The sequence below is a fragment of the Myotis nattereri genome (genome assembly GCF_964212035.1).
Source record: "Myotis nattereri genome assembly, chromosome: 20".
In the NCBI taxonomy this organism is placed as follows: domain Eukaryota; kingdom Metazoa; phylum Chordata; class Mammalia; order Chiroptera; family Vespertilionidae; genus Myotis; species Myotis nattereri.
The window spans coordinates 1,004,899-1,021,719 of record NC_138096.1 but is presented as its reverse complement, the minus strand read 5'-3'; the positions used below and the strand labels follow the sequence as shown (position 1 = coordinate 1,021,719).

General features: G+C 56.2%; 1 protein-coding gene across 3 annotated transcripts; it reads right to left on the bottom strand.

Annotated features, from left to right (window-relative positions):
• Window positions 1–4,785: 4,785 nt before the first annotated feature.
• Window positions 4,786–14,980, bottom strand: DDX59 (DEAD-box helicase 59). 3 transcript variants are annotated; one of them, XM_081114585.1, is made up of 8 exons: window positions 14,949–14,980; window positions 12,985–13,748; window positions 11,606–11,773; window positions 11,197–11,286; window positions 10,099–10,350; window positions 9,104–9,256; window positions 7,722–7,850; window positions 4,786–5,477 (listed from the first exon to the last, which is right to left on the bottom strand). In XM_081114585.1, exons 2-8 carry the CDS (start codon window positions 13,735–13,737, stop codon window positions 5,214–5,216), a joined length of 1,809 nt encoding a protein of 602 aa, XP_080970711.1. In that variant the 5' UTR covers window positions 13,738–13,748; window positions 14,949–14,980; the 3' UTR covers window positions 4,786–5,213. The 3 variants fall into 3 exon arrangements, with proteins under 3 accessions (XP_080970711.1, XP_080970712.1, XP_080970710.1); XM_081114586.1 differs by lacking the exon at window positions 14,949–14,980 and adding an exon at window positions 14,711–14,913; XM_081114584.1 differs by lacking the exon at window positions 14,949–14,980 and adding an exon at window positions 14,555–14,880.
• Window positions 14,981–16,821: the final 1,841 nt, after the last annotated feature.

Below are 16,821 nucleotides of genomic sequence, written 5' to 3'. Positions count from 1 at the left end.
ATCACTGATGTTTCTCTTTCTCCATCTCTCTCTCTCCCCCTCCCTTCCTCTCTGAAATCAATAGATAGATAGATAGATAGATAGATATAGATATAGATATAGATATAGATGTGCATAATATGCTAATTAGACCGGACGGCCTTCCAGACGACCTTCCAGACGAAGCTGGGGCTTCGAGGGAAGCCGGGGCCATCAGCCAGGGGAATTTCGAGCATCGGGCCTCCAATATATATCTAAATTTTTTTTTAAAGAACAAAAATGCCAGAAGTTCATTTTTAAGGGCGTCTTTTTGAAGTTCTAAATAAACAACGCCGCCCTGGACATGAGCATCTCCGGGCAAGCTTTCCAGTCCGAGGACACGCCCTTCCTCCTATGCAGACACACGGACGGCCAGCAAGTCCGCCGCCGGACACTCCGCTGCTCGCACCCACGGCTGGGCCGTTTGGGCGAGTTCCCCATCCGACGGGACGGACCCTCGGGAAAGCAGTCACCGCCCTGCCCAGCGTCCCCGCGGTTCTGGGCGTCGCTGGTCACTGCGGTGAGACTGGACCGGAGCCTGAGGTCCGGCCGCCAGGTCCATCCGTCCGTCCTCCCTCCCTCCCTTCCTCCGAGAGACCCGGAGCCGAGACCACCGCCCGCACCCCCACGACCGCACCCTCCCAGGGCCGCACCCCCACACACGGCACCCCCACCTCGCACGCCCCCCGCCGCCGAGAAGGCCCAACACTGTGCCCGCGACACTCACCGCCCGCTTTCCCGGTGCCCACAATTTGAATGGGCGCTCCGCCTTCTGATTGGCTACTGGAAGCCGCGTTCTGATTGGCTGCTGGGCGTCGCGTTCTGATTAGCGGCTGCGGCCTCGCCGGCGCCGCCTTCTAATTGGCTGCAGGGTGTGGCATTCGGATTGGCTGCTGGGCGCCGCACTACGATTTGCGCACTGACGTCGGGTCGGCCCCGCCTCCTGATTGGCTGCTGGACGTCGCGTCGGCGCCACGCCTTGGCTTCCTCCCGCCCCTCCCGGAAGCGCCGGTGGCTGGGTCTCGGGGAATCGGAACGCTGGACCTTGGGGCAGTGACACTCGTCCACCTTCTGGGTAAGCGCGGAGCCCGCCCACCGTCAAAGTGGCTGATTGTCCCCATTGGTCATCGCTGCGCTTTTCTAGGGTTTCGGAGGCAGAGCGCGGCGATCGGAACGGACTGAATGTTTTACCTTGAGTTTGTTTCGCTTAATTCTGAAAACCCCCAACTGGAACCGGTCTCCAAGCCCCGCGAGGAGGGAACGCCAGATGCTCCCACGCGGGCTGTGGACCCGAGCAGCGGGCAGCTCAGAGCTCTGTGCCCGCATCGCATTCAGGCCCCGCTGCCGGGACAGCAGCTGTGCACGATGCCCGAGTTTCCAAACCTGCTCCGAACTGGACTCCTCCGAGTAGGAGTTCCTTGAAGGACTGATCACACCTGCATGGGGCGCCCGGCTGGTGTGGCTCAGAGGCTTGAGCGTGGACCTATGAGCCAGGAGGTCACGGTTCGATTTGGGGGTTGTGGGCTCCATCCCCAGTGTGGGGCGTGCAGGAGGCAGCCGATCCATGATCCTCTCTCATCATGGATGTTTCTATCTCTCCCTCTCCTTCCTCTCTGAAATCAATAAAAATATTTAAACAAAACAAAAACCTACGTATCACTAAAATCACTAAAATCACTTTACCTCTCTGAGCCTTGGTTTCTGTGCTTGTAATATGAGATAAAACATCAATGATTGCTGGAAAAGTCAAGTTAGAGAATGCATGTGGAGTGGTTTTTAAAATGTGGCTGGTTACTGTCTAGCAATATAATTGACACACGTTTTCACTGTGTACCGTACAGGCAGCTGTCAAGTATTTGTGAGAGCTGCAGTAGCCGATGTGTATGAAAGTGCGAGCATGTTGCATGAGACGGGACTCCATAAATGGATGACCTCAGAAACCAACTGCATCTGCCGTCGGCTAGGAATCCTAGGGATAATTTTCCCTTAGTTTCCGATCTCATTCACCACCAGCTGCCCACTCCCCTTTGGTCGAGCCCCTCCCTAGCTCTGGCCTCGGAGAAACAGGGGCCCCACACCTGCATTCTGGCCTCAGCTTCCTCCTTCCCGGGGACCTCCCTCCATCAAAATATTCCTCTTCCCTCTTCACTGTCCCAAATAATCCAGTTATTCTGAAAATAAACGCACGTCTTTTTTAAAAAATCCACCAGAGGGAGACAAACTGAAAGAAAACATGGAAAGAGGTCGGGAGAGGCCTGGCTGAGTGGCTGAGCATCGACCTATGAACCAGGAGGTCACAGTTCAATTCCTGGTGGAGGCACATGCCCTGGGTGTGGGCTCGATCCCCGGTGGGAAGTAGGGGGAGCGTGCAGGAGGCAGTGATCCATGATTCTCCCTCATCATGGATGTTTCTCTCTCCCTCTCCCTTCCTCTCTGAAATCAATAAAAATTTTTTTAAAGAAGTGATGCAAGCCCATTGGAAGCCTTTCAGATTAGGTTAAGGTTCACAGGAAAACCTTCACTTGGGCCAGTTAACAGTCCCTGGGGACAGAGATTTATTATAAATTACTCAATGTCATAGTTTTTAAATTGTTAAAACGTGGGCTGTATCGTCCTGCTTTGTAGGAGTTCGTGTTGCGTTGCATTTTTTACTGCCGTGTCTTTGGGACTCTTCAAATTCCTGCAAGAGTTAAGCACAAAGGCCGTTTTAAATTGGGCAGATCTTGTGTTTTCTTTCTAGATTCGAACACGTGTTGGGCCAGGAGCCTTGGGACCAAGTATGGGCGCCTGCACGTTGCGGTCTGACCGGCTGATGAAATCTTTAAGAATTCCATCGTGACCACTCAGTGATGCAACCTAATCCATTGAGCAAGTCTGCCCGTCATTTGAAAAGAGGCCGTTCCAGGAACCTCGTAATCCCTTTTTAATATAGAAAGAGGAGAGCTCGGGGATTAGTACCTGTTCCAGACGCTCTTTCCTCTTTGAATCACGCTGGGTTCATTCCAGAGAAGATTAGTAGGAGTCAAAAAACTATTGTCAGCCCCAGGGCCTACTGGGTAACCTGTTTGTACATCAAGGAAGCTCCAGGGTTCAGTGAGGATGGAGGGAACTGTCCCCCGGGATTCTGAGCAAACCCTGAGACCCTCATCATGAAGGGAACAGGACCCATCACCTCTCTGCTCCAGGAGATCCCACCCGGCCGGTGCGGCTCAGTGGTTTGAGCGTCGACCTATGAACCAGAAGGTCACGGTTTGATTCCCGGTTAGGGCACATGCCCAGGTTGCGGGCTCCGTCCCCAGTAGGGGGCGTGCAGGAGGCAGCCGGTCAGGATTCCCTCTCATCATGGATGTTTCTATCTTCCTCTCTGAAATGAATCCTACATAATAAAAGCCCAGCGACCATAACTGCGTAATGACCAGATCGACCGGTCACTATGAGGTGCATTGACCACCTCTCTGTCCCCCCCCCCATCCCGCAGGCTCTGTATAGCCAACGGGAACCACAGGGAACCGGGGTGGGTGGCGGCGGGGCAGGACTGGGGACTGGCGAGCGGACAGAAGATGGCCCTGATGGCAGGCTAGGCCCAGGACCCCACCCGTGCACGGTTGCATGCACTGGGCCTCTAGTACAAACATATTTTAAACAAAACAAACAAAGAGTGGTCATTGTGGTCCAGCCCCAGCTCTCTCCTCCGCATGGTCAGCGGTTCTGTGAAGGCTCCATTTAAACGTGTTAGAGATTCGGCTTCCACCCGGGGCCTCCCAGCTTGTGAGGCTGCGTGTCAGTAGCCCCGTTTCTGCCCGTTTCCCTAGACGGCTCAGATCTGTAGTCATCCGGCCCATTCCTGGAATGTGGCACCCGATACTCCACGTCCTCACAGGCTCATCCGAAACCCTCCCTTCTCACCTGAGGACACCAGGGACTCAATGCTCCCATTGTGCCCAAGGTGCCCGCCCGGGGTAATTAGGAGGGTGCACCGCCCGCAGGGGGGCTGGGAGCGGGCAGCATGGGGTGCCTGCTGTGCACCCCGCCTGTACTCCCCGACTCTCCACTCTGCACAGGACACTGGAGGGGGGGTGGTTCACGGTCACAGAGTTCTCCCTTTTTATCTTCTCTTAAAATATATTTTTTTATTGATTTCAGAGAGGAAGGGAGAGGGAGAGAGAAACATCCATGATGAGAGCGAATCATGGATCGACTGCCTCCTGCACACCCCACATGGGATGGAGCCCACAACCCGGGCATGTGCCCTGACCAGGAATCAAACTGTGGCCTCCTGGCTCCTAGGTCGATAGTCAACCACTGAGCCACACCGGCCGAGCTGTAAATTGCTCCTTGTAAACATATCTAAATGGTAGACGCTTGCCTTCTACTTCCGGGCCATTCTGTGCAATGAGGCTGCACATGCCACACGCTGTAGCAGGTGACTGCACGGCAGGTCCTGGCGGGACGGGACGCGACCGCTCACCTAATTATCCCTGGTCGGTTTCGGGCGGCGGCCCGCCCGCCCAGCGGGGTCACTCAGGGAGCCTCTCGGACAACAAAAGGGCCCTATCTCCCCGGAGTCGGCTTACTGGCGGCCGCCAGGACAGTCACCTTGAATGACCTGCCACCTCCCGTACCAGGCCTGCCTCCCTGTGAGCAAACGCCATGTCCACTGCGGTCAGCAGGAAGCATGGAGGCGACAGAGGGGCGTCGGCGTGAGTGCCACCGGCGGCACAACCTGAGTGGGGCTCAGCCTGCCAAAGACGACGGTGTCTTTTTCTTAATTTATTGATTGACGCCAGAGAGGAAGGGCGAGGGAGTGAGAGAGAGAGAAACATCAGTGATGAGAGAGAATCATGGATCGGCCGCCTCCTGCACGCCCCACACTGGGGACGGAGCCCACAACCCCGGGCCTGTGCCCTGACCGGGAATCGAACCCTGACCTCCTGGTTCACAGGTTAATGCTCAACCACTGAGCTGCTGTGACCAGGCAGGAATTTTTTTTTAATTCCATTTTATTGTTAAAAGTAGTATAGATGTCCCTTTCCGCCCCTTAAAAAATATAAATACATAAATAAAAAGAAATATTTGTCTAAACCTCCCCCAAATTTTTTTTTCCATTTTTATTTCATGTCCTCGTCCCGGTTCCTCAAACCGCACGTCCTAACGTACAGAACGTCCCCCAGTCGGAGCGCCCGGGGCGCGACGCGTCACTTCTGCGCGTTGCTCTTGTCGTGCCTCCGGATAATGTCCATGAGGTTGGCGCCCGTGACCAGCAGGTTCGGGGCCTGCCGGTCCCCCTGCTGCTCCCGCCGCTGCTGGTCGCGCAGGTACGGGGAGTTGAGCAGCTGCGGCGGCAGGAGGGAGCCCGTGGGCTTCACCCTCTTGGCCACGTCCCAGAAGAGCCGCTTGGAGTTGTTGTTGATGAAGGTGATGGCCGTGCCCTTCTGGCCGAGCCTCCCCACGCGGCCGACCTAGAGCGGGAGGCAGAGGGGGGTTTTAGGATGTCCCCATGACACCCCAATGCCCCGAGGAAGGAGCGGAGGACCCGGGTGTGAAGACGCTTGCCCGGGACGAACGGTTGTTCCAAGAGCAGCTGTTGGAATTGGTCTCTCAATATATTTGTGAAATCGCTCTAGTGGCTGCCACTGGCATATTTTTTTAAGAAATACCCCAGCCCTGGCTGGTGTGGCTCAGTGGATAGAGGGTCGGCCTGTGGACTGAAGGGTCCCGGGTTCAGAGATTCCCAGTCAGGGCACATGCCCGGGTTGTGGGCTCAATCCCCAGAATGGGGCGTGCAGGAAGCAGCCGATCCATGATTCTCTCTCATCATGGATGTTTCTCTCCCTCCCTCTCCCTCCCTCCCTCTCTGAAATCAATAAAAATATATTTAAAAGAAACAGCCCAAACACCTATGTGTATATGCACACATAGGCACACATGTACACACATGTGCATGTGCATTTCTGCACCGTGAACTCAGGTGACCACTCCAAGGTGAGGGCTTACTCATTCGTGTTCCTTGTCCCTGTGTGCACGTGTGCTCCAAGGATGGAGACAGACAGACGAGCACGGTCTGAGCCACCCTGACGGCGGGCGGCCATCGCGGTGTGACTGCGCGCTGCTCCGCGAGTAATGAACGCAGAGGATTGACCTTGGGACCGGAGGAAAGGTTCGGGCGTTCTAGCAGCACCCTCTGCTCAGGACGCAGAGCAGCTTCTTACCTATTTTATTTCATTTTCTTAAATATATTTTATTATTGCCGAAACCGGTTTGGCTCAGTGGATAGAGCGTCGGCCTGCGGACTGAAAGGTCCCGGGTTCGATTCCGGTCAAGGGCATGTACCTGGGTTGCGCGCACATCCCCAGTGGGAGATGTGCAGGAGGCGGCTGATCGATGTTTCTCTCTCATCGATGTTTCTAACTCTCTATCTCTCTCCCTTTCTCTCTGTAGAAAATCAATAAAATATATTTAAATATATATATATTATTGATCTCAGAGAGGAAGGGAGAGGGAGAGAGAGAGAGAATCACTGATCAGCTGCCTCCTGCACGCCCCACACTGGGGATCGAGCCCGCAACCCAGGCACGTGCCCTGAGCAGGAATGGAACCGTGACCTCCTGGTTCAGAGGTCGGCGCTCAACCCCTGAGACACACCTGCTGGCGCCTCTTACGTATTTTAAAATGTTAGAAAGATTCCCACACAACACAACTCCAAGTCTGGAAGGAAACGAGCCTCGGTTATTTGAAAACGGCCTCCTGGGCCATCGTCAGCTCTCTGACAAGCAGGGGGAGGCGGCGGGGTGGGGGTGCTGCCGTGTCATTGAGCCCGAGCACCAGGCGGAGGACCGAGTCCGGCCTGCAGCCTCCTGGGTGGCCCGGGGAAGGTGGCCCCCCGGGGCCTCTGCGAGCACCGGAGAAAGGCCCCCTCGCAGGGCCGGTAAGTGACTCCGGAGAAGGAAGCCAGCAGCACTGGGGAGATAACGGCTCAGAGGAGGCTCTGTGTCCGGCCGAAAGGAGAGCTGCCGGTTGGCGTCTCTGGCAGCAAAGGGGAGAGACGCACCTGAAAAGGGAAGGACTAGAGCCGCGCGGATGTGAAGAGGAGATGAAGACAAGATTCCTCAAAAACAAACACTGTGGGGCTCCTTGTATTCCGGCCAGACGTACCCACGTAAAACAAAGCCTCCCCGGCCCCTTGCTTTTTCTGGTTCTAAAAGCCATTTAACATGCTCACTGAAGAGAAGAAGAAATATAAAGAAGCCCTAGCCGGTGGTGCTCAGTGGGTAGAGCGTCGGCCTGCGGACTGAAGGGTCCCGGGTTTGATTCCCGTCAGGGCACAGGCCCGGGTTGTGGGCTCGATCCCCAGTGTGGGGCGTGCAGGAGGCAGCCGACCCATGATTCTCTCTCACCATTGATGTTTCTGTCTCTCCCTTTCTCAAATCAATAAAAATATATTAAAATTTTAAAAAGGAAATAAAAAAATATATAAAAAACAACTAAAAATGTAAATGGCATGGTAGGTTTTCGTTTCTAGTTACTATGTAAGGCACAGAGTTTTTAAAACCAAGATTTCGTTTATAGGCATATACATCTTAAAAGCAAAAATAAATAAAAATCAAGTTTCCTGTCCATCACGGGACCTTTTTCTCTTACTCGTCGTTACACTGACAAGGGCTGTGCCCGAGGAAAGTCACGCGGTCACACGGAAACCCCCTTACCTGGTGCACGTACTCGTCCATGCTCGAGGGCATGTCGAAGTTCACGACCAGCTTGACCCTGACCAGGTCCAGCCCTCGTCCCAGGACGCCCGTGCTCACCACCACCTCATGGGCTCCGCCGAGCAAGCCCTTCCAGGAAAGCGAGAAAACGCGCTGTTCAGGGCAGCAGTCGCCAGCCGGTGGGCCGCGGACCGCGTTAGGGTTGGGGTCAGGGTCAGGGTCAGGGTTACACTGGTGGTCCCTGGGGTGCGAAAGGTTGGCGACCCCTGAGAACTGTGTCTCTTGGCGTTTCATAGACTTGAGGTCCTTTCCTTTTCCCGATACTTCCTGCAACATTTCTGCAGTATCTTTTCGGGAAGGAAACTTGGTGAACCGGGGGAAGTGGGTGTGGCCCAGGTTCCTCCCAGGGCCCCCCCAGCCCCCCACCACCGGGGTGTTCTCTATTCCTTTCCTCGGGCAGACCTTTCCCAGAGGTGACCTAGGCTCTGCCCCAGCCACGCTGACCTGATGACAGAAACGCTGGCTTCTGAATTAGTCACCTCGTTAGCGGACGATCCCTGGGGACCAGGCTGACCTGCTCCCCAAACACAAATGCTGGCAGGAGGGACAGTCAGCTTCGGTCACTGCCTGCCTGGAGTTCTTAGTCGTTAAAAAAAAAAAGGTCTGCTTTAGCCCGGCCGGCGTGGCTCAGGGGTTGAGCGTCTACCTGTGAACCAGGAGGTCACAGTTCGATTACCAGTCAGGGCACATGCCCAGAGCTGCGGGCTCCATCCCCAATAGGGGGCGTGCAGGAGGCAGCCGATCGATATCTCTCTCTCATCATTGCTATTTCTCTTCATCCCTCTCCCTTCCTTTCTGGCAGGTGTGGCTCAGTGGGTTGGAGCATCCCCTACGCCAAAAAGATTACCGTTTGCTTCCCGATCCAGGCAAAGGGCGTTACGGGTTCCATCCCCAGTTCCATCCCAAGAGACAACAGATGGATGTTTCTCTCCCTTTTCCTCCCTCTTTATCTAAAATCAAGAAAAACATATCGAGTGAGGATTTTTAAAAAAGGGTCCAGCCCTGGCCGGTGTGGCTCAGTGGATGGAGCGTCAGCCTGCGGACTGAAGGGTCCTGGGTTCGATTCCGGTCAGGAGCACATGCCCAGGTTGTGGGTTCGATCCCCAATAGGGGGCGTGCAGGGGGCAGCCGATCCATGATTCTCTCTTATCATTGCATGTTTCTATCTATAAATTCTCCCTTCCTCTCTGAAATCAATAAAAATCTATTTTTTTTAAATAAAGGGGTCTGCATTAAACACCGGCTGGTTATTCCCGTGTCTCTTGAAAATGAGGCAACACGGGTTTCGGGATGGAGATGAGACAGGGGGCCGCGCGTCGCACCTCCAGGATGCTCCTCCGCTCCGCCTGCGGCTTCTCCGAGTGCATGGACACGCTCCTCAGGCCCGTGACCTTCTGCACGGCCTCGCTCAGCAGGTCCGCCCCGAGCCTGCAGTCCACAAACACCAGCACGGGCGGCTGGAAGAGTTTCTTATCCTGGGAGAGAGGGCGGTGCGGGGGGAGAATACACGTTCAAGTTACTCGGGAACACCCGCCACGGGGAGCTCTCCTGCAAGCACCGGTCCCAGCTGGTTACCAGCAGATTCGTACGCACCATGAAGGAGGGACAAGGCATGCCCTGTCGACATGAGTGTTTTTTCTTTGAAATATGCACACACAGAAGCCAGAACAGCCTACGGCCCTTCTGCGCACAAATAACTTTTAAAAGTTAAGCACGATGAGCGTGGCTGGTGTGTCTCAGTGGTCGAGCATTGACCTCTGAACCGGGAGACGGGGGCTCGATTCCCGGTCAGGGCGCACGCCCGGGTTGTACACGTGACCCCCAGTGGGGGGCGTGCAGGAGGCAGCCGATCCGTGATTCTCTCTCATTGTGGATGTTTCCTTCTTTCTTTCTCCATCTACCTTCCTCTCTGACATTAATAAAAATAGATATTTTTTAAAAATTTCATGGATTCGCCCTGACCAGTTTGGCTCAGTGGCAAGAGCGTTGGCCTGCGGACTGAAGGGTCCCAGGTTCGATTCCGGTCAAGGGCATGTACCTTGGTTGCGGGCACATCCCCAGTGGGGGGTGTGCAGGAGGCAGCTGATCGATATTTCTCTCTCATGGATGTTTCTAGCTCTCTATCTCTCTCCCTTCCTCCCTGTAAAAAAAATCAATAAAATAAAAAATAAAAATAAAAGAATCATGGATTCTTACAGGATTCTGAGACAGGCAAAGCAATGTGTTAGCAGAAACCTAAGCCAAATGCCCCAAAAGCTACACCCGACACTCCTCCTCTTAAGACCTACGGGCCGGGCTACCCAGCGTGGCTGCTCACGTTCAGGATCTCAAACAGCTTCTTCTTCTTGGCGGGCTCCTCCACCCACAGCACAATCTGCCGCACATGGGGGCAGGGCTGGTTCTTCTCTCCGGCCGTGATCCGCACGGGGTCCCGCAGGAGCTGGCCCGCCAGCTGCTCGATGCTGGCGGGGATCGTGGCCGAGACCAGGATGGTCTGACAGTCATGGGGGACGTGCTCCAGGACGTCCAGCACCTGCTGCTGAAAGCCCATCTTCAACATGGTGTCAGCCTGAAACAACGTTGTTTTATTTTATTATTTCATATACCATTTATTGATGTCAGAGAGGAACGGAGAGGGAGAGAGAGAGAAACATCCATGATGAGAGAGAATCGCGGATCGGCTGCCTCCTGCACGCCCCCGACTGGGCATCGAGCCCGCCACCCAGGCCTGTGCCCTTGACCGGGAATCGAACTGTGACCTCCTGGTTCAGAGGTCGACGCTCAACCCCTGAGCCACGCTGGTCAGGCTGAGACATCATTTCCACATGAGCCCGATTTGACGTTAAACCCAGGGCCACCCAAGAAAAGACTCCGGTAACAAATGGAAAACCCTTACCCAGAAACAGCTGCCACCCTGTCAAAACAGGAAGGATCCCCTGGGAAAAAGACACATTTACATGAAAGTAGACACTGTGTGACCATGTGACACAACTCGGACACAGTCACAGGTAAACAGAGTGGGAGGTGCGGGCGACAGTGCGGCTGGGTCTGTTTCCTGCCCATTGGAAACGGAGGCCTCGGGTTCGATTTCATGCCCACGCCTCAGCTTAGCCGCGGTCCGCACAGGACGAGTTTAGGAAAAGAGGCCAGCTGGGCCGGCGTGGCTCTGTTTGAACATAGACCTATGAACCGGGAGGTCAGGGTTCGATTCCCGGTCAGGGCACAGGCCCGGGGTTGCGGGCTCGATGCCCAGTGTGGGGCGTGCAGGAGGCAGCCGACCCATGATTCTCTCTCATCATGGATGCTTCCATCTCTCTCTCCCTCTCCCTTCCTCTCTGAAATCCGTGAAAATACATGTAAAGAGAGAGCCCACCAACTACAGGGTGCTGCACGACCCATGTTCCCGGTCACTCACTTCATCCACAACCGCTATCTTCACGCCGCGGAGCTGGACGGAGCTCTGCTTCAGGATGTCCAGGAGGCGGCCCGGGGTTGCTATGACGACCTGGGTAAAAGGGGAAAAGCAAATAAAAAAATACACGTGAGGAGCCCGGCCGGTGTGGCTCAGTGGGTTCGCTTCCAGGTCAGGGCGCACATGCAGCGGTTCAACGAGCCGCCTGTGTGAGCGTCCGACAGTCACGGCGTGCAGCGCGCATCCATGAACGTGCCCCTTCCCTTCCCCACAGGGAACCGGCTTCAGAAACACCCACGCTGAGTAGGCGAGACTGCAAAGGCCACCGAGGGTCACACACAAGGCTTCTCCAGGAAGGAAACCCCTGGGCCACATGGCCGTTGAAGGACGCCCCGCGGGCTGGGCCGCTCACCTTGACGTGCTGCCGCAGACGGTGCAGCTGGGGCGGCAAGGGCAGGCCCCCCACCAGCAGCACGGTCTTCATGCACGGCAGGCCCTTCATCAGCTCTTTGGCTTGTCTCTCTATCTGAATGGCCAGCTCTCTCGTTGGGGTGAGGATGAGCGCGGACGGACACGTGCCCTGCAAGGACGGAAAACAGACCTAGAGACACCAGCAGTCTATCCCTTTGGATAGGAACTAAATTCTTTAAAAAAATACATGCATATGTGTGTGTGTGTGTGTGTGTGTGTGTGTGTGTGTAGACTAGAGGCCCGACGCACGAAATGCGTGCAAAGAGCTCGGCCCTCACAGCCCCAGCTGCCTCGCAGCCCCGCCCACTGGTCATTCTGGAAGGTCGTTCCGGAAGGTCGTTCCACCGCCGGCAGGTCTAATTAGCGTATTAGCTCTTTATTACATAGGATTTTGCTAGAATTGCTGCTTTAACCACACAACATGATGTAGATAACTCAAGAGGAAAAGTATTATGTTTACCCCTATTTTACTCTTTTTTACTGTTCTTTGTTCCTCAGTGGTGGTCCCAGATTCTCTCTCTCACCGTTGCCTTTCTTTTTCGAGAACTTCCTTTAGCCATTCCTTCAGGACTGGCAGGCTGGTGACGGGTGCCTCTCGTTTTCCTTCTGAAAACGTCTTGGTTTCCTCATCGCTACAGAGAACGTCTCCACTGGGTATGTAATTCCAGTTTGGCCGTTCCTCCCTGGCAGCACTTGAACAATAGCATGGCCTCCATGATTTCTAATCGGCAGAAATCTGCTGTCATTGTTTGGTGTTCTATAGGTAAAAGTGTCACCTCTCTCTGGTGGCCATATATATATATATATAGATATAAATTTTTTTTTAATCCTCACCTGAGGATATTTTTTCATTGATTTTCAGAGAGAGAGAAAGAGGGAAAGACAGAGAGAAATACCTACGTGAGAGAAACACATCAATTGGTTGCCTCCTGCACACCCACCGACCAGGGCCCAGGCCAGGAAGGAGCCAGGTACGTGGCCAGGAATCGAACATGGGACCCTTCAGTCCACAGGCCAACGCTCTATCCACTGAGCCAAACCAGCGAGGGCTTAAATATATATAATTTTTTTTTATTGACTTCAGAGAGGAAGAGTTCAGCAATTCTCTCTCATCATTGAAGTTTCTATCTCTCTCTCCCTCTCCCTCTCCCTTCCTCTCTGAAACCAATAAAAATATATATATTTTTAAAAATTCCCTCAAGTTACATTTCTCAGACACACTCCTCAACGCTAAAGATTCAGGGTCGCTTTGCAACTTGAACCCAGGTGAGCGCGGAGGTGGGTGGACGCCTCCCGTGTTCTGGGCGAACTTGAACTCACCTCGAGCAGAGCGCGCATGATGACGGGCAGGAGGAAGGCGGCCGTCTTCCCCGAGCCCGTGTCCGCGCTGGCCAGGATGTCCCGCCCCAGGAGGCCCACGGGAGTCATCTGCATCTGGATGGGGGTGGGCACCTCGTAGCCGGCCGCCGTCAGGTTGAGGCTCAGGGTCTCGGGGAAGGCGCAGTGCTCGAAGTCCACGATGGGCCTGGAGACAGCCCGCCCCTGGACGCAGATGCCCAGCTGGTGTCTGAGGTTCTCGACCTGGTCCTCCCCTAGGCTGGCGATGAAGGGGTGCTCCTGGTAGACGTAGGGCGTCAGGAGCGGGGCCTGCGGCTGCGAGCCGGCTCCCGGGGGGCCGCTGAGCGCCGACCTCTCTTCCTTTTCCTTCACCTGCAAGAGGTGTTTCGCTTTGCACTCCAAGCTGCACACGTCTTCGTCCGTCTTGTCGCAGATGTACTCGCCGTAACGGCCGCAGACAACGCACACGGGCTCCCCGGGCTCCGCCGCGCGCTGCATTTTCGAAAAGGACTTGACAGGCTCGTCGGAGGGAAGGCTGTCCCGGGCGCCCGGCTCGGGCCCCGCCTGCGGCCTGTGGGCAGCTGCGGCGTCTCCTGTAGGGACAGCGTCCGCCGGGGGCCCACTCCCCTCATCCCACCGCACGACGTCGGCTTCTGGTCTCGCTTTCTTGGCCACGCAGCCTTGGCCTCCGTCGGGGGCGTTCCTCTTGACTTTGAGAGACCTCGGGACAAACATCCTTCGATCTTCTGTGGAGGAAATCATACAGTGAGGTTTACTGTCAACACAATGAAGTGCCCAGGACAGAGTAGCAGGTGGTCATCCTGGAATCAGCCTGGTGTCCCGGGTTTTGCCTCAAAGGATTAGAGAAAGTATCAAGACACTAGCTATGCGGAGCTTTTCTTCCATTCGCCAGCTTTCTCTGATGAAAAGACAGCATCCTTTCCCCCCACACGCATGCACACGCATGCACACAAATACGCATACAACACATGTGTGTATTCATACATGCACACACATATACACATGCACGCATACCAACAGACACACATGCACACATACCAAGAGAGAGACACATGCACACATTTATACATGCAGAGACACATGAAAACACATACCAGCACAGACACACATACCAACAGACATACATGCACACATTTATACATGCAGACACACAGACACAGACATGCACGCATACCAACAGACACATGCATGTACTTATACATGCACATGCGTACGCCCATACACACACTTATACATGCACAGAGACACATGGACACACATACCAACACACACCAACACAGACAGACATGCAGACACAGGGAGACACACGCAGCCCGTGCACACAGCCGACTCCTGCTTCCTGTCCACCTGCGCTCGGCAACAGCAGACATCACACACCTTCGGGAGGACATTCTATTGCATTTTCACAAACGGGGGGGGGGGGCACCTCACGAATGGGAATCTTCACAGTCAAAACCGCCAAACACAGCGGGAAATGCTACTCTGACTCAGAAAGTAACGAGCCGCGGAGCCGGGGCGCCCGAGCACAGACCTGCGGGGTCCCGGGCAGGTGCGTGTCCCCCATAAACAAGAGCACATCCGAGGCTGGGTCTCTCCACAGGCGGCTCCCGGCAGCCCTGTGTCAGGGCCCAGGGTGCCCGCGGTGCCCAGGAGCGTCTGTGCCAATGACCATCATATAGGCTCTTACACATTTTCCTCAAACGTAACTCTTGGGGCGAACGGCTCGATTCCAACAAAAAAGGCAGCTGGGGGTCTGCAGTGACAATCTTCAGGTCCCGTGGAGCGCGGCTTTCCGGGGGCGCTAAACGCTGGGAATGCAGAGTCCAAGGGCGGCCCCCCTCGCCGTCGGCGCCCCCAGCCCCCGCCGCCTCCACCCTCCCCCTCTTCCCCACGCCACCCCCCCAGCGCCCGGACTCAGCTCTCACCCGCGCCGCCGCCTCGTACCCAGGGCGCCTGCGCGTCCCGGCGGCCCGCACCCAGAGCGCCTGCGCGTCCCGGCGGCCCAGCACTCAGAGCGCCTGCGCGTCCCGGCGGCCCAGCACTCAGAGCGCCTGCGCGTCCCGGCGGCCCAGCACTCAGAGCGCCTGCGCGTCCTGGCGCTGCTAGGAGACCGAGCGAGCAGAGAGCTTGCCTGGGTGGGTGGGAGGGCAGGCCCCTCCTACTGCCACGCCCTAGCGTCGGGGTCTAGAGAGTCGGAGGCCCGAGCCGCCGGCCCGCCGCGTCGCCTGCAGCTCCTCAAGCGCTGGGTCGGGCTTCCTGCCCACAGGCTCGGCTTCACCGCTGCTGGGAGGGGCGTGCGGAGCGCGGTCTACATCTCGGGGTTTTGGGAGGGGCCGCGCCCTAGAGCCTCGGGGAAGGCGGTGCCAAGGAGGGGGGCGGAGCTCTGGTGGGAGGGGCGTGGCTAGCTCCGGGGGCGGGGTTCCACGCGCTGTCCCCGCCCCTTCCCGGCTCCCGGCTGGAGGGAAAGCCCGGAGCCGGATCTGCGCTGGGAGGCTGTCTCTGCAGGGAGGGGCGGGCGTGGGGATCCTCTTGGAAGAACTGACGTGATCGCGTGGGCCGGGGTTGGCGAAAAAGCATCGGCCGGTCCCGAAAGACGACGGAAGGGGCGGGGACCGGGATGGGGGGGGGATCGCAGGCCCCCCGCGGGCCTGGACGGGGAGGAGGGGCGGGGGGGGGGTTCTGCCGCTGGGGGCTGGCCAGCATGGCTCTAAAATTAAGTCGAGGCTGTTTCATGTGGCGAGTTTCCGCCACGGCCACACCCACCCGACACCGGAGAGAAAATAACACAGTCTCGGTGCTTGGTCCCTCCCGGCTGACGGTCCTCTGATGGGCAGGCTCTGGGGCCACGAGCCCCCAGCCGCTGGTGGTGCAGAAGCGATGGGGAGGGGGAGGGGGAGGGGAAGGGGCTGATGGCTCTGCAAGTTTATTGCTCCAATGACATAGCTGGGCCCAGCAGGCGTGGCTCCGTGGCTGAGTGTCGGCCTATGAACCAGGAGGTCAGGGTTCGATTCCCCCCAGGTTGTGGGCTCGAACCCCAGTGGGGGTCCTGCTCATGCTGGAGGCAGCCGATCCATGATTCTCTCTTGTCATGGATGTTTTGATTTCTCTGTCCCTCTCCCTTCCTCTCTGAAATCAATAAAAATATGTGTTTGCTTATTTTATTTTTTAATATAATTTTATTGATTTTAGAGAGCGGAGCGGAGAGGGAGAGAGGGATAGAATCATCCATGATGAGAGAGAATCATGGATCGGCTGCCTCCTGCACGCCCCCTACTGGGGATGGAGCCTGCAACCCCCTTGCATGCGCCCTTGGCCAGAATCGAACCCGGGACCCTTGAGTCCACAGGCCAACACTCTATCCACTGAGCCAAACCGGCCAGGGCATGTTTGTTTGTTTGTTTTTAAAAAGCTCAGATTCAGGTCCCCAATTAGGACTCCTCAGAGCACAGTCCAGTTAACCCCCGCTGCTCTGTCTCCCCACCAACATGGTGCGATGATGGCCTGTGCGTGGCGGGCGGCGGAAGCCTCACCTGTAAGGAGCGAGCTCAGGTGGGAACCGCAGATGTGCAGATGGCCTTACTGACACACGCCTAGCCCCGGGGACTCGGCAGGGCAGGGCGGGGCAGGAAAGGTGCGGCGTGACTCAGTCGCCCAGCGCCGTGGAATTCACACTCGTCCTGCATGGCCATTCTGAGCTCGCCTTCAGCCCAGCCTCGGAACAGGAAATGCGGTCATAACGCGAGCTGTTGAGACACGAACAGAAAGACGAACGCCCGTCCTTCTCAGGTGCCTGGAAAC